Source organism: Scyliorhinus canicula, chromosome 11 (genome assembly GCF_902713615.1).
Source record: "Scyliorhinus canicula chromosome 11, sScyCan1.1, whole genome shotgun sequence".
Lineage (NCBI taxonomy): Eukaryota > Metazoa > Chordata > Chondrichthyes > Carcharhiniformes > Scyliorhinidae > Scyliorhinus > Scyliorhinus canicula.
This window is the reverse complement of record NC_052156.1, coordinates 157251549-157278702: the sequence shown is the minus strand read 5'-3', so window position 1 is coordinate 157278702 and position 27154 is coordinate 157251549. Positions and strand designations below refer to the sequence as shown.

The 27154-nt window shown below is 49.9% G+C and overlaps 2 protein-coding genes across 5 annotated transcripts in view; one reads left to right on the top strand and one right to left on the bottom strand.

Moving 5' to 3' along the window:
* ankrd16 (ankyrin repeat domain 16) overlaps positions 1-10112 on the bottom strand; it is a 33767-nt gene extending 23655 nt beyond the window's left edge. For both annotated transcript variants that reach the window (XM_038811833.1, XM_038811834.1), the window contains exons 1-2: positions 9418-10112; positions 1237-1457 (exon numbers count right to left, since the gene is read on the bottom strand). In XM_038811833.1, the coding sequence (XP_038667761.1) occupies positions 1237-1457; positions 9418-9755 (559 nt within the window). In that variant the 5' untranslated portion in view covers positions 9756-10112. The remainder of the gene's footprint in view (positions 1-1236; positions 1458-9417) is intronic.
* Positions 10113-10797: 685 nt separating this feature from the next.
* The window catches only part of fbxo18 (F-box DNA helicase 1), a 59027-nt gene continuing 42670 nt past the window's right edge, over positions 10798-27154 (top strand). For all 3 annotated transcript variants that reach the window (XR_005462345.1, XM_038811832.1, XM_038811831.1), the window contains exons 1-5: positions 10798-10988; positions 12552-12607; positions 17155-17828; positions 18715-18845; positions 25519-25654. Coding sequence is in view for 2 of the 3 variants with exons in the window: in XM_038811832.1 (XP_038667760.1) it covers positions 12598-12607; positions 17155-17828; positions 18715-18845; positions 25519-25654 (951 nt within the window). In the remaining variant the exon portion in view is untranslated. The remainder of the gene's footprint in view (positions 10989-12551; positions 12608-17154; positions 17829-18714; positions 18846-25518; positions 25655-27154) is intronic.

Below are 27154 nucleotides of genomic sequence, written 5' to 3'. Positions count from 1 at the left end.
TGTTTCTATTGTGGTTAGAGAGGGCTACGGGGTAAAGAATAAATAAACCAGCACCGGTTGCTTAGCAACTGGGGCCTTGTGAAGAAGAGAAGCATTTAAGTTTTAGTTCAGCTAATTTGATTGCAGTTGGTGATAGGTAGTCAGAGAGAAGGCAGCTCTCACAGATCTGCTATAAGAAATTGGTTTTTGAAGGCCAAAAAGGGAACATCTCTCTCAGCCTTGTTAGAAGAAAAGTCATAATATAGAGTAATGGTCAAAAATACAGACACTGGAAATCTAAAGTCCAGCTTGTTAAGTAAACTAAAGAACTGAACGGAAGTGTCCAAGAAGTTAAGTGAACAGAGGCCAAGCTATGGTTCAGAAGACTTCAACGACGAGTAAACAAAGTGTTCTGAGTTAAAGGGGCAGTTGCAATAACCAGATTTAAAATGGGACAGTAGCGTTCAAAGGTAAATCAAAAGTCTGATGCCATTTTAATACAGTCTGGGAATCGAGAGTTAAAGCAGTCAAGACAAAGTAATTATTAAGATAAGGGGGGGGGGGGAAGTAAATGAGTATTGTATTATAATCCAGTTTTTTCATGTTTAATAAATGTTTTTTTTCTTTTTGTTAAAACAAATTAGCGGTCCTGTGATTGGGCCTCCACGTTTTATTTACAGCCTTTTGATCCAGGGTTCCATTCAGGGATCTTCCTGTCCAGTTCAGAATCCCTACAGTGCAGAAGGAGCCATTCGACCCATCGAGTCTGCACCGACCCTTGGAAAGAGCAACCTACCTAGGCCCAAGTCCCCATCCTATCCCCGTAACCACACTGAACATTTTGAACACCAAGGCCAATCACCTAACCTGCACATCTTTGGAAACCGGAGCACCCGGAGGAAACCCACGCACACACGGGGAGAACGTGAAAACTCCACACAGACAGACACCCGAGGCCGGAATTGAACCTGGGTCCTTGGCGCTGTGAGGCAGCAGTGCTAACCACTGTGCTACCGGGCTGCCTGTTATATCAACTGGGGACTGTAACACCATCCTTGGGCATCAGGGCCTGGGATGGGACTGGAACCTGGTGCTTCTGACTCAAGAGGTAGCTATGCTAACCAATCCACCACAAAACCTCCTGTTATGTTACAGTAAACTTATATGAATGAGGAAACTATCCATCTATAGTGCTGTGTGTTACCATCTGTTACAGCCGACACATCTAACACCAAAGCACATCCCTGTTCACCTTACCTGCTGTGTGTAGAGGAGTTCTATTTATTTTGCTCTCCACATCCCAGACAGCCGAGCTGACCCGGAGAAGATACTGGATCATTTCTGGATCACCCACTCGGCAAGCGATGTGGAAACTGCTCCACCCGTCCTTGTTTTTCAGGCTCAGGCTCGCTCCACTCTCAATCAGGTCTTTAACCACCTCAAGGTTCTTTCTGGTGCAAGCCATCATCAGTGGTGTCCTGCAGAGTAATCAGATTTGTAGATTTAAGAAGCCTCTCTCCCCCCCTCCCCCCCCCAGACCGCCCCATTCCTCACAGTTCAGTAGCTAAATGCATCGCTGGGTGTAACGCAGAGTCATTCAGACAGGGAAAGTTACCTGTTCACTCTCTGTCTCCCAGCCCGCTGTCCAGGCCTTCCTGGGCAAGGCAGTAACTTACACGCATTTCCTCCAACTCAGTGTTGCACCGATTGTACAGGACTGAACCAGGCCAATCAATCCAACTCGTCCACTCTAATACCGGGCGGCATGATAGCACAGTGGTTAGCACTGTTGCTTCACAGCTCCTAGGTTCCAGGTTTGATTCCCAGCTTGGGTCACTGTCTGTGCGGAGTCTGCACGTTCTCCCCGTGTCTGCGTGGGTTTCCCCCGGGTGCTCCGGTTTCCTCCCACAAGTCCCGAAAGGCGTGCTGTTAAGTGAATTGGACATTCTGAATTCTCCCTCTGTGTACCCGAACAGGCGCCGGAATGTGGCAACTGGGGGCTTTTCACAGTAACTTCATTGCAGTGTTAATGTAAGCCTACTTGTGACAATAAAGATTATTATTATGCTCTGCATCAGCTTCCTCACTTCTCTTTTCATCTAGCCTGTGGGCATATCTTCTATTCTTTCTCCATGCACTTTCTAGCTTTCCTTTAATTAAGTCCATACCATCAACCTCAACTACTCCCTGGGAGAGCGAGATCCACATTCCATCTACAACCCAGATAAAGACGTTTAACCTGAATTCCTTCATTTATTGGCGACCATCTTATATTCATGGCTGTTTCTTTTTTTTTTAAATTTAGTGTACCCAATTATTTTTTTCCAATTAAGGGGCAATTTAGCGTGGCCAATGCACCTGACCTGCACATCTTTGGGTTGTGGGGGCTAAACCCACGCAGACACAGGGAGAATGTGCAAACTGCACACGGACAGTGACCCAGGGCCGGGATTCGAACCCGGTTCCTCAGCGCCGTGAGGCAGCAATGCTAACCACTGTGCCACCGTGCTGCCCTTCATGGCTGTTTCTCTCTCCAGCTGAAGTACCTTCTCAAATCCCTTCCTAATTTTAAACATTTGTACAAGATCATCTCTGAACCTTAATGGAGATCCTTTTCTGACAAGCATAACCTCAGAATTCTGGTATTGTTTTAGTGGATCTTTTTGGCTGCTTCTCTAGTACACAATAAAAAAAGCCCAGAACTGTACACAGTGTGCACGCAAGTGTGGTTTAAACAGGATTCACTGCAGGTACAAAACCAGAGAATGCTGCAAAAACTCAGCAGGTCTGGCGGCTTCCGTAGCGACAGTAAACAGAGTTAATGTTTCAAGTCCGTGGACCCTTCAGAACTAACGGGAGGGGAAAGTATGTCAGATTACATATTGTGGAAGAGGGCGTGGAAGAGCTGGAACTGTGAGTAGTGGGAGCTGGGGGAGATTACAACAAAGGTGGAGGGGAACCTAAAGAACAAGTGACGGATGGCCCGGTGGGGAAGGGGGGAGAGTTTTTTTGCACTGGAACAGAAACGTCTGCCAGGCCCACCGGTTTTTCCCAGTTTTTTCTGTTTTTGTTTCGGATTCCGGCATCCACCAATCTTGAGAGTTGTTGGAGCTGCACCCATAGAACATACAGTGCAGAAGGAGGCCATTCGGCCCATCGAGTCTGCACCGACCCACTTAAGCCCTCACTTCCACCCGATCCCCGTAACCCAATAACCCCTCCTAACCTTTTTGGACACTAAGGGCAATTTATCGTGGCCAATCCACCTAACCCGCACGTCTTTGGACTGTGGGAGGGAATGAGAGCACCTGGAGGAAACCCACGCAGACACGGGGAGAACGTGCAGACTCCGCACAAACAGTGACTCAGTGGGGAATCGAACCTGGGACCCTGGGGCTGTGAAGCGACAGTGCTATCCACTTGTGCTACCGTGCCGCCCAAATATTGTGCATTTATTTTGCTACATGTACATTGTATTCGCTGGTGGTGGTGAGGAAGCTAAGCATAGATTAAACAACTGTTTTGGCGAACGTTCCTGATTTGTCCAAAAGTGCGTTTGACTTTAAGTTGTCTGGCATTTCAGTTCCTTGTCCCATTCCCGCCTCTCCGCCTTTGGCCTTCTGCACTGCTCCAATGATGCTCTTCTGAAGGCTGAGGCAAAGTGTCTCATTCTTTCTATTCAGCTTTCTGCACTCCTCTTGTGTGTTTGTCTTGGGGTGTGTGTGTCGTACGTTCTGTGTATGGGTTGTGTAGCCTGGTGCAAAAGCTTTTCATTTTCCCCCTTTCCGTATTTAAATGCAGTTCACATTTAATTTGTTGCGATTAAGGGTTTACACTCGAGTTAAATAACCCCTCTGTAGAGAACCTGCCCAACAGGCAGAATATTACCGGCTTTTTTGTCTCTTGGTTCAAATGGGTCACTGTCTGCGCGGAGTCTGCACGTTTTCCCGATGTCTGTGTGGATTTCCTCCGGGTGCTCTGCTTTCATAGATTATCATAGAAGTTACAGTGCAGAAGGAGGCCATTCGGCCCATCGAGTCTGCACCGGCTCTTGGAAAGAGCATCCTACCCGAGGTCAACACCTCCACCCTATCCCCATAACCCAGTAACCCCACTCAACACTAAGGGAAATTTTGGACACTAAGGGCAATTTATCATGGCCAATCCACCTAACCTGCACATCTTTGGACTGTGGGAGGAAACCGGAGCACCCGGAGTAAATCCACGCGCACACGGGGAGGATGTGCAGACTCCGCACAGACAGTGGCCCAAGCCGGAATCGAACCTGGGACCCTGGATCTGTGCAGCAATTGTGCTATCCACAATGCTACCGTGCTGCCCCTCCCACAAGTCCCGAAAGACGTGCTGTTGGGTAATTTGGACATTCTGAATTCTCCCCTCTGTGTACCCAAACAGGCGCTGGAATGTGGCGACCAGGGGCTTTTCACAGTAACTTCATTGTAGTGTTAATGTAAGCCTACTTGTGACAATAAATATTATTATTATTTCCATTATCTGGATTTTGTTTTGCTTTTTCAGACCATTCAGCAGCACCATCTGGTGGCGCCCTGCTGCAAGTACACGGGTGCAGGGCGACACCACAATCAAAGCGGCTGACAAAACAATGATGTGTTTATTCTGTAACGGGGAAAAGAAGCTACAGTGCCAGTCACACGATGATATCCATGTCCATGCCCGATGTTTGATCTTGTTTAAATTATTCCTTCACCTACAATCTTTGGTAAATACTGTACTCCCCAAAACCCTGAGCAAATGAAACACCAAAATATAAAGGGAGAGAAAACAAACTGAGTTTGCTGATGACCAGAATGAAGCTGGGTTAACATTCGACATTCCTACCACACTTGGCCGTCACTGTGACCCAGCCGCTGGCTCTCTGACCCTCTGGGTCAGAAGGTTAAAGATTCATGATCCACTTCTGTTCATAGCATCGGCTGATGCCCCAGCACAGGTCAGAGGTGCTGCTTTTCAGGGGAGCCATTAAACCAAGGCAGGCGGCACGGTGGCGCAGTGGTTATCACTGCTGCCTCATAGCGCCAAGGACACGGGTTCAATTCCGGCCTCGGGTGACTGTCTGTGCGGAGTCTGCACTTTCTCCCCGTGTCAGTGTGGGTTTCCTCCGGGTGCTCCGCTTTCCTCCCGCGGTCCAAAGGTGTGCAGGTTAGGTGGGGTTACGGGGCTAGGGTGGGGGAGTGGGCCGAAGTGGGGTGCTCTTTCGGAGGGTCGGTGCGGAGTCGATGGGCTGAATGACCTACGTCTGCACTGGAGGGATTCTACAGTCCCCTGGCACTGTTTTGAAGCAAAGCCAGATATTTCAGCCAATTGAGCATTTTAAAATTACAATCATTATTGAAATGTAGGAATCTCAGCAGCCAATTTGTGCATAGCAAGGTCCCATAAACGGCAATGAAATAAGTGACCAGATAACCTGTTTCAGTGATGTTGGCTGAGTGCTTATGTACTGGCCAGGACACCATGGAGAAATCTCCCAACTTCCCGTTGGAATACTGCCATTTTACATATCCACCTGAGAGGGGTGAAGGGGGGGTCATCACTTGTGCACCTGGGAGGGGGCAGCTGACATAAAAGCAAAATACTGCAGACGCTGGAAATCTGAAATAAAAGCAGAAAGTGCTGACAAACCTCAGCCGGTCTGGCAGCGTCTGTGGAGAGAGAGAGAGGCCGAGTTAACGTTTCAAGTGAACTGGACCAGCCTTAGCTGTAGCTGCAAGGGTTGATCACAGACGGAGAATTCTGCAGGGAGTAGCTCACCTCCTGTCTGCTATCTACAAAACACAAGTGACGGAATACTCTCAACTTGCCTGGACGACGGTTGAATTTTATAAGAAATATGCGGACCTGCTGGGACCCCTGTTGGTCAGGACCTTCAACGAGGCATGGGAGGGGGGGGTTCTGCCCCCGACGATGTCTCGGGCACTAATCTCCCTGATCCTGAAGCGTGATAAGGACCCCTTGCAGTGCGGATCATACAGGCCGATTTCACTGCTGAATGTAGACGCCAAGTTGCTGGCGAAGATCTTGGCCACTAGAATAGAGGACTGTGTGCCGGGGGTGATACATGAAGATCAGACGGGTTTTGTGAAGGGGAGGCAGCTGAACACTAACGTGCGAAGGCTGCTAAATGTGATAATGATGCCGGCAGCAGAAGGAGAGGCGGAGATTGTGGTGGCATTGGATGCGGAGAAGGCCTTTGACAGGGTTGAGTGGGGGTACTTGTGGGAGGTGTTGGAGAGGTTCGGGTTTGGGGTGGGGTTCATTAATTGGGTGAGGTTGCTGTACGAGGCCCCGATGGCGAGTGTAGCGACAAATGGGAGGAGGTCCGAGTACTTCAAGCTCCACCGTAGGACGAGGCAGGGGTGCCCCCTGTCCCCCTTGCTTTTTGCGCTGGCAATAGAGCCTCTTGTCATGGGTCTCAGGGAGTCGAGGCGGTGGAGGGGTTTGGTGCGAGGTGGGGAGGAGCACCAAGTGTCGCTGTATGCGGACGACTTGCTGTTGTATGTAGCAGACCCGGTGGGGGGAATGCCGGAGGTGATGGAGATTCTTGCTGAGTTTGGGAGTTTCTCGGGTTATAAATTGAACCTGGGCAAGAGTGAGCTGTTTGTCGTACACCCGGGAGATCAGGAGGAGGGGATTGGTAGGCTCCCGCTAAAAAGGGCAGTGAGGAGTTTTAGGTACCTGGGGGTTCAGGTGGCTAGGAGCTGAGGGACTCTGCACAAGCTCAATTTTACTAGGTTGGTGGAGCAGATGGAGGAGGAATTTAAAAGGTGGGACATGTTGCCGTTGTTGTTGGCGGGTAGAGTACAGTCCGTTAAAATGACGGTGCTCCCGAGGTTTTTGTTTTTGTTTCAGTGCCTCCCCATTTTCATTCCGAGGGCCTTTTTTAGGAGGGTGAACAGCAGCATCACGGGATTTGTTTGGGCGCACGGGACTCCGAGGGTAAGGAGGGTCTTTTTGGAGCGGGGCAGGGATAGAGGGGGGCTGGCTCTGCCCAACCTCTCTGGGTACTATTGGGCGGCTAATGTCTCGATGGTACGCAAGTGGGTAATGGATGGGGAGGGGGCAGCATGGAAATGGATGGAGATGGCGTCCTGTGGAGGCACGAGCCTGAAGGCACTGGTAACGGCTCCGTTGCCACTCACTCCAACGAGGTACACCATGAGCCCGGTGGTGGCGGCTATCCTCAAAATTTGGGGGCAGTGGAGGCGACACAGGGGGGAAGTGGGGGGGCTCGGTGGAGGCCCCGCTGCGGGGGAACCACCGGTTTGTCCCAGGGAACATGGATGGCGGGTTCCTGGGGTGGCACAGGGCGGGCATTAGGAAGTTGGGAGACCTGTTTATTGACGGGAGGTTCGCGAGCCTTGGTGAACTGAAGGAGAAGTTTGAGCTCCCCCCGGGGAATATGTTCAGGTACCTTCAGGTCAAGGCGTTTGCTAGGCGACAGGTGGAGGGGTTCCCTTTGCTGCCCCCGTGGGGGGGTAAGGGACAGGGTGCTTTCGGGGGTGCGGGTCGGGGATGGGAAGGTGTCTGACATCTACCAGGTAATGCAGGAGGTGGGGGAGGCATCGGTAGAGGAGCTGAAGGCTAAGTGGGAGGTGGAACTGGGGGAGCAGATTGAGGAGGGGACATGGGCGGACGCGTCAGGTGCATCAGGTGTTCGGGGAGTCCAGCGAACCATGCCCATATGTTCTGGGCATGCCCGGCACTGGAGGAGTTCTGGAAGGGGGTGTCGGGGACGGTGTCGAGGGTGGTGTGATCCAGGGTCAAGTCAGGCTGGGAACTCGCAATATTTGGGGTTGGGGTGGAGCCGGGAGTGCAGGAGGCCGAAAGAGGCCGATGTCTTGGCCTTTGCATCCCTAGTAGCCCGGCGGAGGATCTTGCTGCAGTGGAAAGATGCGAGACCTTCGAGCGTGGAGACCTGGATTAATGACATGGCGGGTTTCATTAAGCTGGAGAGGGTCAAGTTCGCCCTGAGGGGGTCGGTACAAGGGTTCTTTAGGAGGTGGCAGCCTTTCCTCGACTTTCTGGCTCAACGATAAGGTACTAGGTCAGCAGCAGCAGCAACCCGGGGGGGGAAGGGGGGGGGGGGGGGTTTAGGGGGATAGTGTTTAAGTTAATTTGCTTATTGTTAATTTATTTTGTTGTTTATTGGGGTTGGGGGGTGGTGGGGGGGTTTGTTATATGCGTTGTTACGGGTGCCGGGGGGTGTTTATTATTATTATTGTTTTGTTGATATATATTTTTCAAAAATTCCAATAAAAATTATTTTTTTAAAAACTTGCCTGGATGAATACAGCTCCAACAACACTGAAGAAACCAGACACCGCTGATTGAATTTTTTGAGAAGGTGACTCGGTGTGTAGATGAGGGCAGTGTAGTGGATGTAGTCTACATGGACTTCAGGTCCCACGGGGGAAACCTTTCAAGAAGGTAAGAGCCCAGGGGGTGGAAAACTGGATCCAAAATCAGTGGCAGGAGGCAAAGGGTGATGGTCAAAGGTTGCCCCTTTTACTTTGTCCCTCAGTTTGTTTGATTTAGTTTAATTGGTTCGCTACAAAATAATGGAAGCCTGTGTCCAGTGGTGTACCAAAGGGATTGCTGCTGCGTCCCTTGCTGTTTGTAGTGTACATTAATGATCTAGACCTGAATGTGGGTGGTAGGTTCAGTAAATCCGCAGATTATTGGAAAATTGGTGGAGCGGTAAATAGCGAAGAGGAAAGCCTTAGATTCCCGGACGATATAGACAGGCTGGTCAGATGGGCAAAACAGTGGCAGATAGAATTTAATCCTGAAAATGTGAGGTGACTTATTTTGGGAGGTCGGACAAGGCAAGGGAATATACAACGAACAGTAGGATTCTAGGCAGCACGGAGGACCAGAAGGGCCTTGGGGTACATGTCCCTGAAAGCAGCATGACAGGTGGGAGGAGTGGTTAGGAAGACGTCTGGGGACTTGGGGCGGCGGCCATGGAGTGAGTGTTTGCACACAGGGCAGCTCCGGCTCGAAGGATTCGGTTTGGGCAATTTTTACTCATTAGTGGGGGAATTTCGGCAGAAAGGTGAAGTGGAAGATGTAGGAGAAGAGGTTCTCCCCAAGACTGGCATGTCTACTGGCTACCAGACCCGGTAGAAGACAGTTAAAGGCCTGGCTAAGGAGTTGGAGGGGACCTGTGGGACCGCACCAATTTCGAGAATGGTGGAGGGGGAAAGATCACTGCCGGTGGGAAAGCCCCAGATGGAGCCCACATCTCAAGAACAAATTTTTAAATGTCCAATATGATTTTTTCAGAACTCTGAACGTGGGTACAGCCCATGATGCAGGCAGTCTTTAGGCAGGGCAAAGACAGGGCACACATGCCATACAGTTTACTTGCTGCTATCCAACAGTGGTGCCACTTACCAATCAGCCTTCTTCAAACAGTCAACTCTGGCCCCTTTTGCAATCAGGTACCTCGTGCACTCTCTGTGACCCATAGATGCAGCTTCGTGCAGGGCTCGCTTGTAATCGCTGTTGACTAGCTCAATGTTGGTACCAAGTTCGTCCACGAGGTACTTCAGTATCTCCAGGCGCCCATGCCTGGCAGCGTAATGTAGCACGGTGTCCCCCGATCTCCCAAAGCGACCCTTCAACACCGCAGCTCGCCCATCCTCATCCTTACACATCTCTTCTTTCAGATGGGAAAGTCTACCTTCTTGTATCAATCTAATGAGGTGTTTGATTTTGCCTTCACTGGCCATTGAGCTAGTGGTTTTAATCTAATATAACATCTCAAAACAAAAATAGCTCCAGCAGTGGAAAAAGTATTGTGCATTTAATATTCACCCTTACTTGTTTGTACCAATCTGTCTACAAACTCGTTTATTTGTTGTCCCAGGACCTTATCCTGTAGCCTGACAGGATCATTGTTTGAAGTTCTCAGGTTACTGTCTCCCTCACAGGGGTAGGTGCCCAGTGCTGGTGTCACCCTCTGGTACCCAGTGCTGGTACCTCACTCTGATGGGTATTATTCATGCACACGACTCTTTATCATGAAGCAGACAAGCCAGCTCTGTCTGTAGCTGCCAGCCAGATACACACACACACAGACAGCTCCACCTCCTGACTGTCTTGGACCGACCATAAACATTCCCAGGGCAACAAGCCAGGACATGCTGGAAATGCACACAGTAAAAGCCAGAAGTAGGTTAATATTTGGGGGGGGGGGGGGGGTTATGGACCCTTTTTCAATTCCAATTTGATTGTCAGAATTTCAAAGAATTCAAAATACAGACTCATTTAAAAGTCTCATTTTAAAAAAATAGGCTGCAAAAAGCCACATGTCATTATGAATCCTCCCAAAATAATATTTTACAGGGGACTCCTTATCGTGTGTCAATATTTACTGGGGGTCCCCTGGGAGGGAGACAATATTTGCTGGGGGTCCCTTGGGAGGGAGACAATATTTGCTGGGGGTCCCCTGGGAGGGAGACAATATTTGCTGAGAGTCCCCTGGGAGGGAGACAATATTTTCAGGGTCCCCCTCATAGAAATATATCAATAGTTTCTCGGGATTTCCAAAAGTATGTATTTGCAGCACCTTCCCCAGCAGGAGTTTCTCACATGGTGAGCTTTGGTAGAACAGATATCAGTAAACTCCTGGAAAGCACTCAGTCGTCCTTGAATGAGACCAACTGGCTGAGAAAGATCCCACCCACATCTCTCCCTCTGATTGGTGAGTGCCTGCCTGGGGATTGTGTGAATGGTTGTTCTGTGCCATCAATCAGAGAGAGGGTTGCTGTTTGTGTGAGAGGCAGGAAGGTGAGAGTTATGTGGAGGAGCTCACTGAGCAGCTGGGAACTCTTGTCTAACATTGAGGGGCTGGGAATATAAACCCTGCCTTTAATATGCGTGGGAAGAGAAATAGGGAGGTGATTGAAAACCAGACCAAGCTGCAAGATGTGACCACCAGGTGTCTTAGTGCCCTGGACATGGTGAGTAGCTGATACAGTCAGGCCAGGTTGCAGGACTGGGTGTCCTGTATTAGTGCTCTGGATCTGGCACTGGTTATAAACTGAATTCTGTCTGAGGATGACTTTCCCCAAACTGCAGCTGACCCCTTTTTCCCAGGTAATGATGGTAATAACGTCTGACAGTCAGCTGGGGGAGAGGGAGACTTAGGATTGTGCAAATGTCTGTTGGCTGCGGCAATCATAGAATCCCTGCAGTGCAGAAGGAGGCCATTCAGCCCATCGAGTCTGCACGGACCCTCTGAAAGAGCACCCAACCTAGGCCCACTCTGTGCCCTATCCCCGTGACCCCACCTAACCGCGTCCCTGGATACATGGCCAATCCACCTAACCTGCACATCTTTGGACTGTGGGAGGACACCGGAGCACCCGGAGGAAACCCACGCACACACAGGGAGAACGGGTAAACTCCATCCAGTCACCCAAGGTCGCAATCGAACCCAGGTCCCTGGTACTGTGAGGCACCAGAGCTAACCACTGCACTGCCACGGAGACTGGACACCGATGGCGCTGAGTGAGAGGGTGATGGGAGCACGTTCCGTGGTGACTTTCAGAAGGGAAATGGATAGTGGATCGAAACCTGTATAGGGCGATGGTGAACAAGCAGAGGAGAGTGGGAACGAGCTGAGGAGAGTGGGACTATTTGGGATGATTTTTCGAAGAGCTGGCCACAGGCATGATGGACCAATTGGCTGCTTCCTGTACTGTTCTGAGTCTGAGATTTTGATTCGACTATAGGAGTCAGATGCCAGTCCTTGCTGGCATCGCCACATTTGCACTTACTACTTTCCTCTCAACCCAGGGGCACTGATTTAAAAAAAAAAAAATTTAGCATACCCAATTATTTTTTCCAATTAAGGGGCAATTTAGCATGGCCAATTCACCTGCCCTGCACATCTTTGGGTTGTGGGGGCGAAACCCACGCAGACACGGGGAGAATGTGCAAACTCCACACGGACAGTGACCCAGGGCCGGGATTCGAACCCGGGTCCTCAGCGCCGTAGGCAGCAATGCTAACCATTGTGCCACCGTGCTGCCCTCCCAGGGGCACTGATAATGTTACATTCTGACTACATAGATACATATAAATACATAGAACATACAGTGCAGAAGGAGGCCATTCGGCCCATCGACTCTGCACCGACCCACTTAAGCCCTCACTTCCACCCTATCCCCATAACCCAGTAAACCCTCCTAACCTTTTTGGACACTTAAGGGCAATTTAGCATGGCCAATCCACCCACCCTGTACGTCTTTGGACTGTGGGAGGAAACCGGAGCACCCGGAGGAAACCCACGCAGACACTGGGAGAACGTGCAGACTCCGCGCAGTGACCCAGCAGGGAATCGAACCTGGGACCCTGGTGCTGTGAGGCCGCAGTGCTAGCCACTTGTGCTGCCCGTTCAGCTATGGTCAGCCAAGCTGGCACAGACTGGGCATTGGAACTAGCACACCTCTGGTCAGTCCCTTGACTAGCTGAACCATTGGGGTTCTGTCAGGATTTAATGTGTTTTTCTTACGTTACAGCTTGTGTAGCTCAAGTCACAGGTGCGACACTGTGGTCCATGTTACGATGACTCATTGTGAGTAAATCTCAATTTAAATTGTATGCTCCCTTATCCAATAACTTGTATTGCTACTTCAGCACACTGCAATGGAATGCTGGGAAAATAATTAATTTAGGAAATGAAGCAATGTGTGCAATTTAATATTGTTTAGGAAGTGAAATAGACTCCAAACCTGTTTAACTATTTACAGTTGTTTGTTTGAAAGGTTTATATGACGATAATAAGTGCCATTTATGAATCAAGATGTGGAGATGCCGGCGTTGGACTGGGGTGAGCACAGTAAGAAGTCTGACAACACCAGGTTAAAGTCCAACAGGTTTGTTTCAAACACTAGCTTTCGGAGCACCCATCTGAGGAAGGAGCAGTGCTCTGAAAGCTAATGTTTGAAACAAACCTGATGGACTTTAACCTGGTGTTGTAAGACTATTTATGAATCAAGATCAAGGTAGACTTGTATGGATGAAGACCCATGCAGCCACGTGGTTTCTCTTTCTAGGTAAATGTGAAGCCAGCTGCTGATTTCTTCTTTACTCTTTTTGTCCATAGATTAATAGATGTGTACAGCGCATAAGGAGGCCATTCAGCCCATCGTGTCCACACTGTTCAAAGATCTGACTACACTAATCCCATTTCCCTGTGCTTGTCCCATAGCTGAAATGAAAAATGAAAATCGCTTATTGTCACGAGTAGGCTTCAATGAAGTTACTGTGAAAAGCCCCTAGTCGCCACATTCCGGCGCCTGTCCGGGGAGGCTGGTACGGGAATCGAACCGTGCTGCTGGCCTGCTTGGTCTGCTTTAAAAGCCAGCGATTTAGCTGAGTGAGCTAAACCAGCCCCTGGAGGTTACGGCAGCTCTAAATACTTCTTAAATATTACAAGGGTTTTTGACCCAACCACCCTTTCGGGCAGTGAGTTCCAGATTCCCACCACCCTCTGGGTGAAGAAAAGTTTCCCCTCAACTCCCCTCTTAGTCTTCTGCCTCTTACCTTAAATCTATGCCCTCTGGTTATTGACCTCTCTACTATGGAAAAAGTGCCTTCCCAACCAGCCTATCTGTGCTCCTCAAAATCTTATACACCTCTATCAGGTCCCCTCTCGGCCTTCGCTTCTCCAATGAAAACATGAATCATAGAATTTACCGTGCAGAAGGAGGCCATTTGGCCCATCGAGTCTGCGCTGGCCTTTGGAAAGAGAACCCTGCCCAAGCACACCTCCGCCCGATCCCTGTAACCCAGTAACCCCATCCAACCTATTAGTCAATTTAGCCTAACCTGCACATCTTTGGACTGTGGGAGGAAACCGGAGCACCCGGAGGAAACCCACGCAGACACGGGGAGAACGTGCAGACTCCGCTCAGACAGTGACCCAAGCCGGGAATCGAAACTGGGTCCCTGGATCTGTGAAGCAACCGTGCTAACCATTGTGCTACCGTGCTGCCCCTCACAAAAGGCTAGTATAGAGCAGGGGTGGGCAAACTTTTCCGTGCAAGGGCCGCATTCAGAAATTCACAATTTTAAAGGGCCGCATAGTATATTAAGTAAAATAATTACTTCACCCGGTTATGATTCTAGGCGCCTCATATAGAACATAGAACAGTACAGCACAGAACAGGCCCTTCGGCCCTCGATGTTGTGCCGAGCAATGATCACCCTACTCAAGTCAACGTATCCACCCTATACCAGTAAGTAACCCAACAGCCCGCCTCCATTAACCTTAAAAAAAAAATGTAAAAATTAAAAGAAAAATTTATTTTTATTTTTTATGACTTGGTGGGCCGCATAAAGACCTTTGGCGCGGGCCATAGTTTGCCCACCCCTGATATAGAGCCTCAGCTTATCCAACCTTTCCTCATAGCTCAGATCCTCCAGTCCAGGCAGCATCCTGGTAAATCTCCACTGCACCCCCCCCAGTGCAGTCACATCCTTCCTATATTGTGGTGGCCACTGCTCAAAGATCTGACTACACTAATCCACAGTACTCCAGTTGTGGTCGAACCAGCGTTTCATACAGTTCCAGCATGCCCCCTTTGCTCTTGTATTCTATACCTCTTTTAATAGAAACAAGTATCCCATATACCTTCTTAACCACCTGCCCTACCATCTTTAAGTGTGCACTCCAAGGTCCCTCTGGTCTTCAGTACTTTCCAGGGTCCTACTATTCAAAGTGTAATCGTTTTGCCTTGTTGGCCTCCCCAAGTGTATCACCTCCCATTTTCCTGCGTTGAATTCCATTTGCCACTGCTCTGCCAACTCCATTGATATCCTCCAATCCAGTTTAACTACAGTTCGTGGCGAGGGGAAACAAATTCAGGTACCTGCAGGTGCGGGACTTCCTACGCAGGAAGGTTTCAACCTTCCCGCTCCTACCACCAAGGGGGATAGGGGGATACAGGACAGGGTAGTTTCCAGAGGGTGGGTGGGAGGAGGGAGGGTCTCTGACGTTTACAAGGAACTTGTGGGGTCAGAGAAGACGCAGACTGGGGAGCTGAAGCGCAAGTGGGAGGAGGAGTTGGGAGGAGAGATAGAGGATAGTCTATGGGTGGAGGCGTTGAGTAGAGTCAACGCGTCCAGAACATGTGCCAGGGTTTCAAGATCGCTCACCGGGCTCACATGACAGTGGCCTGGATGAGCAGATTCTTTGGGGTAGAAGATAGGTGTGCAAAGTGTGCGGGAGGGCCAGCGAACCATGTCCACATGTTCTGGGCATGTCTGAAGCTTAGGGGATTTTGGCAGGGGTTTGCGGACGTCATGTCCACGGTGTTAAAAACAAGGGTGGCGCTGAGTCCAGAGCTGGCGATTTTCGGGGTGTCGGAAGACCCGGGAATCCAGGAGGAGAAAGAGGCAGACGTTCTGGCCTTTGCTTCCCTGGTAGCCCGGAGACGGATACTATTGGCTTGGAGGGACTCAAAGCCCCCAAAGTCGGAGACCTGGCTATCGAACATGGCTAGCTTTCTCTGGAGAAAATCAAGTTTGCCTTGAGAGGGTCACTGTTTGAGCTCGCCCGGAGATGGCAACCGTTCATCGACTTCTTTGCGGAAAATTAATCGTCACCAGAAGTGGGGGGGGGGGGGGGGGGGGTTAGTTTAGCTTAGAGTAGGGGGTTAATAAAGGTGGGACCTGTAAGGAAGGAAGATGGCTTTTGCACTATGTTTATAGATTCATGGATATTGTTTATTTTGTTGTCGCTGTAAAACCAAAAAATACCTCGATAAAATGTTTATTTAAAAGAAAAGAGTTCATGGGATGTGGGCGTGGCTGGCTGGGCCAGAATTCATTGCCCAAGCCCTTGAGGGCATTTTAAGAGCCAACCACCCTGCTATGGATCTGGAGTCACATGTAGGCCAGACCAGGTAAGGATGACAGATTTCCTTCCCTAAAGAACATTCGTGAACTAGGTGGGTTTTTGCCAACAGTTGACAACGGTCTAATGGTCGTCTTTGGGCTTTTAATTCCAGATTTTTATTGAACTCAAATTCCACCAACTGCCCTGGCAGGATTCGAACCCACGTCGCCAGGGCATTAGCCTGGGTCTCTGGATTACTAGTCCAGTGACAATACCACTACTCCACTGCCTTCCCCACATCTCATTAATTTGCTGGGATATTTGGACACTTTCCATCTGTTGCAATCTGGTTATCTCTGGTTGCTTAGCAACATTTTGATGCAGCGATAATCAAATCTCTCCCAACTGTTTTGCTGAGACTAATGATCCTCTGGCAGTGTAGAGAGTTCTGACCAAAGTTTCTTCTCCATTCAATGGTCCAAAAACAAACAAACAAACTGGTTGATTATTTATCATATTAGTGGGGTTTTTGCACGTGCTAACTGCCACATGTGCCTGCACAGCAGTTGCTGAACCACAGTCTTGTACGTAAAACATTTTGGAATGTTTCTGAGCAATGTGATTTAAAGATTTTTAAAAAAAACAACTTGCCCAGGTCACTGTCCGTGTGGAGTTTGCACATTCTCCCCGTGTCTGTGTGGGTCTCGCCCCCACAACCCAAAGATGTGCAGGGTAGGTGAATTGGCCACGCTAAATTGCCCCTGAATTGGGGGGAGAAAAGTAAAAAAAACTTGCACCATCCTTTCATGATGTTGGGATGTCCCAAAGTGCTTCACACCGAGTGTAGTCACTGTTGTAACTCGGGAAACACGGCAGTCGGTTTCTGCACAGCAAGCTCCCACAAACGGCAAAGTGATATTGACTGGCCAATGTTGCTTATGGGAAAAACAATGGCCAGGCCATTGGGGAAATCCCTTTTGCTCTTCAAAGTCAAAGTAATGTCAAGGGATCATTTATGGCCAACTGAGAGGGCAAATGGGGTGTGTTTAATGCCCCATCAGAAAGTCAACATTATGACCAATTCAGCACTCCTTCAGTACACCATTGCAATGCCAACCTAGATTTTGTGCTCAAGTCTCGGGAGTGGGACTTGAACCCACAACCTATTGACTCTAAAGGCGCGCTTGCTGCCAACAGAGCCATGGCTGGCTCTGCACTAAACTGATGAGGTACTCTATAATTTCTTGGATCTTTATCTTTTTCCCCCCCTTCCTGTACAGATGGACGAGGCAAACGGAGACATCTTAATCCATCAGACTGTTGGTCCTTGAGCAATAGTAGTGAGGGTGCTTTCTCACTGGCCCAACCATTCACCTATACAGTCACCAACGGAGATTTGAACAGAGGCCTCTACCCAAGGAACAGGAAAGATAGAAGGACGGCCGCCCAGTTGTACCCTCTCCAAAGACAGTGGGTGCACAATGGCCGGAGGCTGTCAAAGGATGTAACCAGTGGCAAAGACATTGTTGGTTCATCATCCTCCAAGGTGGATTGCGTTTTTGACCCTGAAGATTTTCTTTCCTTGTTTGCTGAAAGCAATGTGCTGGCTCTGAATTCAAAGTCCAAGGAAGAGCACTCGGTCCTGTTGTTGAGAAGCCCAAACGAGGCCCGTGACGCAGCCTGGGGCCGTTGTACAAGGAGTCCCAGCTTAGAAGATGCCCCTACGGGCCAGCAGCAGAATTGGGTCGAAGGGGAAGAACCGGAGGTTGATGCTCTCCCGGACTCGTACTTTGGATTACTGGGATGCACACATTCCCAGACCTTGCCTTCTGGTCACATCAGTCAGCTGCCTGATGAAATCCTCAGGATTGTGTTCCTTTCTCTGCCAGCAGAAGACCTCTATCGCCTCAGCTCAGTGTGTCCGCAATGGTGGCGTGTTATTAGTGACCCAATGGTAAGCCTTGACGTCTTCTGTCACCTGGTTTGATCAGGATATGCTTTTTCAAGTTGCCTATCCAATTTTCCTCCTTCCCTCCTTCCTGCAGTCACACCTCTAACTGCCCATTAACCACTTCATAACCAATTCTTCACATGGGTGTGAGATAGTGGGTATTTGGAGAACTATATAACTGGATAGAGGGGTGATGGTCACACTGCAGCCTAACCCAGTCTTCGCCTGATGCCTACCCACATGCGTTTTCCAGCAGAGGTATCTAGCCCTCGGGCTGATTGCCCCTTGCCGCCCACACCACCTCCAGCACAGTAGGGTGGTGAAGTCTGGTGTAATCCTCCCCAGTGATTACTCCCACTGATTCATTGCAGATTGGAACTGGGTTTGACCTCTTGACCTTTTTTGCAACCAGCCTATCACCAATCATCATGAACATGTGACTTTACCAAAATGGCCACTCCTGGGGATTGATCATGGCGGATTGTAATCCAGCAACAATGGACACCTCTGAGAACATAAGGGGTGTGATTTTTTTTATTAAAAGCACGTCCTGACTCCTTGGATTTCTGATCCATTTTACTATTAGGGTGGCAGCTCTGCTAAAGTTAAATGTCACCTCAGGCCGAACTTACTTTCTGACTCTATTCAATTTTGTCTCATCGGATAGTGTAAAATAGCAGGAGCTTTGGAAGGAGGGGGCAGATAATAAATGGTAAGACTAGATCATGTCGGTCAGATTCCTTCCACATCCAAGTTCCTGATCCCCATGCGGCTGTTGGTGTCGCTCCAAGCAAACGAGGAACATTCCATGCAGGGAAAGACCGTGATCGGATAGCGAAATGCATTTTATTTCTAATGGTTTGTTTCTTTTCTGAATCTGATTTCATAGTTTGTACCATATAAGAAGTTGTACTATCGATACAGGAAGGGAGAAGAAAGAGCTGTGAAGGAGATTGATCAGATCCTGAAGGAAAATAATATTAAAAAGGAAAATGAACTTTGCGTGCTGAATCTCATAAAGTGAGTGTTCGGAATGTCAAATGCTTGTGTCCTAGCTATAGCTGTGTGTTCACCATTACCATTAATTGGGGCAGCACAGTGGTTAGCACAGTTGCTTCACAGCTCCAGGGTCCCAGGTTCGATTCCCAGCATGGGTAATCCTCCTCAGTGTGGAGAGTGCACGTTCTCCCCGTGCCTGCGTGGGTTTCCTCCCACAGGCCAAAGATGTGCGGGTTAGGTGGACTGGCCATGCTAAATTGCCCTTAGTATCCAAAAAGGTTAGGTTGGGTTATGGGAATAGGATGGAGGCGTGGGCTTAAGTAGGGTGCTCTTTCCTAGGGCCGGTGCAGACTCGATGGGTCGAATGGCCTCCTTCTGCACTGTAAATTCTATGATTTTATCAGAAGAGTTGTACATTTAACCAGGCAAAATTAAGAGGATGTATTTATCAGGAATAATTGAACAGGCTACAGCTCCGACAGAAGGATGACGACTTGAGGGGTTGACCTCATAAGGCGGTCTTTAAAATTCTGAAATGGTTTGATAGGGTAGTGTAATCGCCATGGAAACCAGCGACTGGCTATTTACTATTAACAATAATCTGCCCACGGCAGTATCTATCCACAATCACAGTCCCTGCTGGGACAGCCGACATGCCGGTCCCTGTTTGGGCCGGTTTTTATGTTCAGTTTCAGCGAGCCTCAGCTGGGTGGCCTCAGCCCCCTACCGGGGAAGCTCGTACTCCCCCAGGGGGCGGTCGACAATGGTTTCCCCGTGGGCCTCGTGGGGGTTAGGACAGGTAAAATTTAGAGAAGACGTCTCCATTTAGGGGAGGGAGGGAGGCGACCAAAACTGAAGTCACGAATAGCCCCGATGGGGAATCAGGAGAAATGGTTACAATGTGAAACTCGCCACCACAAGGAGGCATGGAAACATAAGGGGAAATTAGACAGCCCGATAAGCACATGAAGGAGAAAGGATTAAAAGGTGCAGCTGCTTCTGGGTTTGACGGAGAGGTTGGGAGAATGCTCATGTTACTCTGTGCACTTGTTTCTATTTAATATATTAATATATAGTCTGTGTAATGTATAATTGAAAATGACCATTTTCCGTCCACTTGAACTACGAAAACACTCTGCCGCTAGAAATTCAAGCTGGTCTTTTGTCGAGAGACTTTAGAAAAAATAAATTTAGAGTACCCAGTTAATTTTGTTTTCAATGAAGGGGCAATTTAGCGTGGCCAGTCCACCTACCCTCCACCTCTTTGGGTTGTGGGGGCGAAACCCACGCAAACACGCGGAGAATGTGCAAACTCCACACAGACAGTGACCCAGAGCCGGGATCGAACCTGGGACCTCGGTGCCGTGAGGCTGCAGTGCTAACCACTGCGCCATTGTGCCACCCTTCCAAGAAGGTGAAGATGTTGGAGGTTAGCTAACTATTAGTTCAGGCAATTTGATTGTCGTATTTGCTAGGAACGGGAAGCCATAGCTGCGAAGAGTAGAGATCATTGCAAATATTTCCATTCCTTGGCCAGGAGTCTTGCACACAAATTCGACCAGCTACAGATTCCGCCGCCTCACCTGCCTCCTAGCGTCTCACTGTGTCCCTAAGGGTAAAGTGGCCCAAAATAGGTGCGAGCAGTGTGAACCCGCCTTGTATGGCAGCATCCCCACTGAGTGAGCTCTAACCCTTCACCATCTCCAGCAACACCCCTCTTTCCCACCCCCCCCCCCCCCCCCCCCCCCCCCCTCCTCTAAGATATAACCCCCGAGAGGGTCTCGAGCATTGCGGTGGCCCTGCTGGGTCCTGCACAACATCAAACATCAGAGGGGAAACATGCTGGAGGAGGTGATTGGCAGAACAAGTTGACTGTCTCCACCACACAACCAGTTGTGACAAGGATTTGCCAGCACACATGCCGGGATCACCCGGGTGGATGTTTTGGAATGCAATCCTAAAGGCAGGAGTCAGACTTTGTGGAGCACCAGGGCTCACCTCACAGCGAGGAATCATCATCCTCCATCCCCCTGGGCAAGAGCCGCTGATGCTGCCAACCCAGGCCCAACACCCTGCTGGTCTGACCCTCGGAGGGGGAGCTGTGGTAGTGGGAGGGAGTGGAAGCCTCGGGGAAGGTGGAGTGAAGGACTGAGGGGGAGGGGAGGGTTTCAGGAGAAGGGGAATTCTGTGCGCGGGGCGGGGGTTGGGCAGGGGACAGGGCACTGGAGCTGCCAGTGGCCAGGCCTCCTTGTTGTAAATTGGGAGGTGATAAGTTGCCCCACGTGTGTCGGCCGTGCATCATACGTTGGGCGGCCTGGTGAGCCAGCTCAGGCACCCGTCCAGATCCTCCTGGACACCATCCCCCTCGTCAGATGAGGCCTGCTGGTTTGGCAACTGGCTGTGTGGTGGAGACAGTCAACTTGTTCTGCCAATCACCTCCTCCAGCATGTTTCCCCTCTGCTGTGTGATGTTGTGCAGGACACCGCAATGCTCGAGATCCTCTCGGGTGGGGGGTCATATTGGAGAGCCCACCAGAGCAGTCCAGGCATCGGAAGTGCACCTTGAACGAGCTGATGCACCGCTCGATGATGCTGCTGGTTGTTGTGTAAGCATCGTTATAATGGTTCCCCGTCTCAGTCTGAGGGTTCCGCATGTCGTCATTAGCCAAGACCTCAGCGGTAATCCTTGTCACCCAATAACCAACCTCTCACCCGAGGGGGCGCCTTTAAGATGCCGGGAACCGACTAGTGCAGCAAGTCGTATGTCGTGCACGTTGCCTGGATATCGGGCGCAGATGTGCATGATGTGGAGCTGGTGGTCACACATCAACTGTACGGTCATGGAGGGGAAGCCCTTCTGATTAATGAAGGGCCCCCCCCCTTGTTGACATGCGTGGCATTGATCACCCCCTGAACCTGGGGCATGCCAGCAATGGGAGCAAATTCTGCTGCCTGGCCTTCTTGATGGGCCACGTCCAGGTTGAAGGCAATGTAGCCCAATACCCAGGCGCATAATGCATGCTTTGTGTGGACGTTTGCAAGATCCCACGCAGGCCCCGTTTGAGCCCTAGAATGAGCCAGAGGCGTAAAGGTTCAGGGCGACCTACACCTTGATGGCCACCGGGAATGGGTGTCCTCCTCCAAGCCCCCATGTGCCAGCTGTGCCACAATCTGCCACACTGTCTCCCATGATGAGTCAGTCGGTGGTGGCACAAGTGGTCCGGCAGCTCCTTGAAGGACAGGCGGTGACGGTATGCACGTGGCCTGATGTGGCGCCTCCTTAACGGCTCCTCCCCGGCCGAAAGGACGGCCGGCCCCTTGACCCTCACTGGCTGGCGTCTGCTTTTCTGAGGCAGCCGCTTCTTGTGCAGGGTCCTGATTGGGCTGACCCTGGCGCTTTGGTCTCTGTGAATCCGCAGTGACAGCTGTGGCCAGGTAGATAGGGAGCACTGCTGGCTGTAGTCCGACATCCATGTCTCTGCGGGTGGAAGGGGTACAAACAGAGAATATTAGCAAGGTGAGGAATCTGTTGAACAATCAACGCTGTCAGGTTACATGGTCACCCTGAGTAACACTCCCATGCCACCCTTAACCTGTACCGCCCCTACCCCCACCCCTTGAGATGATGTCGTCCGCAGTGCACCCCTGTCCCCATTAGTGACCTGTGATGTGGGAGCTCCTGTCCTCACCACCCATCCGTGTCAGCAGGATGCTGGTATCTGCTGCAATCCGTATCAGCGATCGGCTCTGTAGCCCTGGTCCTATTTCCCCCAGTGGGGTCGATGTCCTCCCTGGGTGGGCCGTGCGTTATCCCGCTAGCAGGGTGGCACCTGGTGGTGTGGTGGAGACAGTCAACTTGTGCGGCCTGTCGCCTCCATGCTGTGCGGACAGGCTATACTGATGGGGGTGAGTGAGGGATGTCTGCTGCAGTGTTATGTGTAGCCTGGGTTTAACATACAGGTTGTGTGACAGGGTGCTGGCCAGGTCCCCTGGCTGCGGGCGGAAGGATGAGATGGAGAGGCAGGGCTTGGAGACGGCTGGTGAGCCTGAGGGGTGGGCTAGCGGATGGTGTCATTGCGAAGCTGTTACTCTGAGAGGAGATGTGCCAGGGAGCGGTCTAACGGCCACGGTGTATATGTCCTTTGTTTGAGGTGAGCTCCACTAATCCCCTCTTCCTCTGCTGTGGGGCTGCGCTTGTGAGAGGTGCACCGCAGAGTGCCAACACCTGGTGGGCTGGCGACTTGAGTATAATCCACGCCCGTCCTCTTGATGATTGGATGCATATGAAGGTGTCCAGAGGGGTGGGCTGGGTGGGATCTCACATGACCAGAAGCCCTCTGAGCATATCCAGGATACAGTCAGCACTGTGAACAGCCAGGATCCTGTAGGTTACAGCTAGGGGGTGGGTTTAAATGAACTAATGCAGCAATGGGGGAGTGAGCCAGGCCACCCATATCCCGATCACGAATCCATACACTTGCCACCAAGTCGACACCCACTACTTCCTGAGGTCCAGGCAGACAGCCCCCCAGCAAGACCAAACGGTTAGAGAATTTCTTTTACCTCCTTCCTGCTCTTCCTCATCAGCCATGGCGCCCGGGCTCCACCCATAAATACTTGCACCTATTCCCACCTGTGTGACTCCCGCCGGGGAGGGCTGGAGCATCCGGTGTCCAGCTTGTTAACCGTAATCAAATAGATGCACGTCACGAATTTGCCCGTGGCCGGCATTGACAACCTCAATGCCAGCGGGGGACAGGAGCATCACAACAGAATCGGCAAGGGAGCCAATCCCATTTATTGGTCAGCGCAGCATTGTCTGCCCACCTGCGAATCTTGCTCCCGCTGTTGGGCAGCATAGAATCCAGTCCATAGTCTTTCCTTTGGCTGGTAAATTAGTGGCAAGTATTGATTTAAATTTGCCCCTGTGAGTGAGCAGAAGCTCTCCCTATTTGGAAAAGTGCTTGCTTGCCCGATCTCCTCGGGTATGGTACAGGGGAATACGGGTTAGGAGCAGGAGGCTGGAAGAAAGATCAGGAGAGAGGGATGGGGAGGGGGGAGAGCAGGATGGACCGAGACAGGGACCGGCCGGGGAGAGCAGGATGGAGCGAGACCGGGACCGGCCGGGGAGAGCAGGATGGAGCGAGACAGGGATTGGGGAGGGAGGGAGAGAACGGTGGCAGAGCGGCGATGTGTTTCAGTACCCAGACCAGACCCCAATTTATATGAGGAAATTGGACGAGACCCCGACAATGTTTCAATTTGTAAACTGTGAGGAAAGGAGACTTTGCTGCAGGAGTGATTCCCCTGACAACTGGGGAACTTTTATATTAAAACAAAGTTTATTATTAACACAGGATTAACCCCATTGACATCCAAACAACAGCTTTTCAATTAATAGCTAAACAGTTATTACAAAAACATAAAGAAAAGTCTTTGAGCTCTAAAATTTTGATTGAGCAAAATCCACACACAGAGGTCAAATGCCACTTATTAATACTGTTAACATTCAGTGACTTACAGATTTATGCACAATGTCCTTGGGAGAGCAGCTTTCAGAGGTCAGTCTGAGAAAAACAACTCCTTGTCTCAGAAACCAGAACAGAACTTTTAAAATGAAACTAAAAGCGACAGACACGGCTGGGCTGAAAAACAAAAAACTTAAAAAACAGACCCAGCCCCTCCCACGAGTGACATCTTCAAGATTCATTTACTGAGCTGGACCAAAGAATCCGTAGAGAGCAGAAGGAGGCCATTCAGCCCATCGAGTCTGCACGACCCTGCGAAAGAGTACCCTACCTAGGCCCACTCTCCTGTCACCTCGGCCCTATCCCTGTAACCCCACCTAACCTACACACCTTTGGGGAGAGAACGTACAAACTCCACACACAGTCACCCGAGGCCAGAATTGAACCCGGGTCCCTGGTGCTGTGAGGCAGCCGTGCTAACCACTATGTCACCATGCCCCCTGGCTGTTAACTCCTTAATCTCAGTTTTAGCAGAAATATAATCTGGATACCTTAACATATTTAATAACATGACTGCAACAGATGCATAATACAATATATCTTAAAAAATTATAAACATTTCCTACATTCACAATAAATTCAACTGGACTGATGAGTCAGAGGCCCAGGCTCCAGAGACCAGGGAACAAACATGGCCGCTGGTGGAATTTAGCTTTGGTTAATAATCTGGAACTGAAAAGCCAGTCTCAGTAATGGCAAACTATGAAACCATTGTCGATTGTCATTAAAGCCCATCCACTTCACTAATGCCCTTTTATAGAAGGAAGTCTGCCATCTTTACCCAGCCTGGCCGATATGTGACCCCAGATTTGCAGCAGTGTGGCTGGCTTCTGAATGCCCCCTGAAATGGCCGAGTACGCCCCTGAGTTCAAGGACAATTGGGGATGAACAACCGGACGCTGGCCTTGCCCCAGCAACGCGCACTTGTGGGGAGGGTCCTTTATTTACATTTTTTTTTTAATGATTACATTTAGATAAAACCTTTTTGGGATGAATAACACCGGGGAGCTGGAAAATACCCATTAAATTCCAGTGTTGAGAAATGTATTTGTCTCACTCCACAATATAAACTCTTCGCAGTTCTCAGTTTACACTTTCTGTAATTATTTTTTTGTGTGTGTGCCTTTGCTGCCATTCTGTCACTGTTTTTTTAAATTTTAAATTTAGGTTTGTAGCATCTTTCCAGAATGTTCTGTCCGTGACCTCTGAAGCCGTCTTGCGTTGCCTAAAAGACCACCCTCTGTTCAAGCAATCTGAAGCATCTGTGGCTGAGACTCTGCCTGATTTGGCCAATGCAGCTGGGGTATGTCTCATTGTGTGTGTGTGCGTGTGTGTGTGTGAAAACATCGCAAAGCATTTCAGAGAAGCAATTTCAATTAGAAACCTAACCTTGAGTCATCTCGGGTGATGTTGGGGAAGGTGAGCAAAAACGTGGTCAGAATTGTTACCACACGAAAGGAGGCCATTTGGCCCATGGTATCTGCACCGTATCTTCGAACGAGCGCCACGACTCAGCGCCATTCCCCTGCCTACTCCCCGTACCCCTGCGCATTGTTTCTACTCAAGTAATCATCTAATGCGCTCTTGAATGCCCCGATTTCGCCTGCCTCCCACAATGACTCCAGGCAGAGCATTCTAGACTCATTGTGTGAAAAAGTTTTTTTTTTCTCGCACCACATTTGCTTCTTTTGCAAATCACTTTAAATCTGTACCCTCTCGTGCTTGATCCTTTTACGAGGGGGGGGGGAGAACAATTTTTCCACTTCTACTCCGTCCAGCCCCTCATGATTTTGAACATCTCTATCAAATCTCCTCTTAGCCTTTTCTCTCCAAAGAGAATAATCCAAACCTCTCCAATCTACCCTCTTAACTGACGTTTCGCATCCCAGGAACCATTTTTCGAAACCTCTTCTGCACTTTCTCCAATGCATTCACGTCCTTCCTATAGTGTGGCGCCCAGTATAGAACGCAATGCTCCAGCTGAGGTTTCCAACCAGTGTCTTGTGTAAGTTCAGCATTAGCTCTTTGCTTTTGTGACCCATGCCCTTATTAATGAAGCCCAGAATACTCTCAGGTTTATCAACTGCTCTCTCCACCCACCCTGCCACGGTCAATGACCTTTGCACATCGTCACCCAGGTCCCTCTGCTCCTGCGTCTACGGAGCGGCTTGTGGGGGGAATTTTAAATCCAGGCAATTGAAGGTCCTGCCCCCAATTCATGGAAGACATAAGCCATGAAGAGACTCGGACCATCACTGTTTGCTCCGATCAGATAACCCTCCAGGATTGACCCGGCCTCCAGAGATTGAAGATCAGTCACTCGGGATACTGCTGTGTGGAGCCCTGGGAAAAATCATCAGGATATTTTTGCTGTTTAAATTTCCTTTTCGAATATTTCTCTTAACCAATTATAGCAATTATGAAAGTGGGTGGGGTGGGTGAAGCATCATCCAATTGGATAATGAGTCTTTTTACTTTCCAATTGATGTCGGAAGGCGGTGCGTCACAGGGATGGGTGTGTTCACCGACTAACGACTGGAGTGTGGGCGCAAGTCATGATTAAATCTCCAGGAATACATTTAATCACAGTTAGCAACCCCACAATCAGATGACCGTGCAGACTTGAGCACTGTCTAACTCACTAACCACCCAATCTCCCAGAAGGCTCAATTAAACAGCCGCTGACGGGAACAATACGTGTGACCAGATCGGGAAAACAATCTCTGGGAAATTCCAAAATCTGTTGCCAAACTCATTAGCACTGACTGAAAGCATACCCTCCTGAACAGGAAATATCTTCATC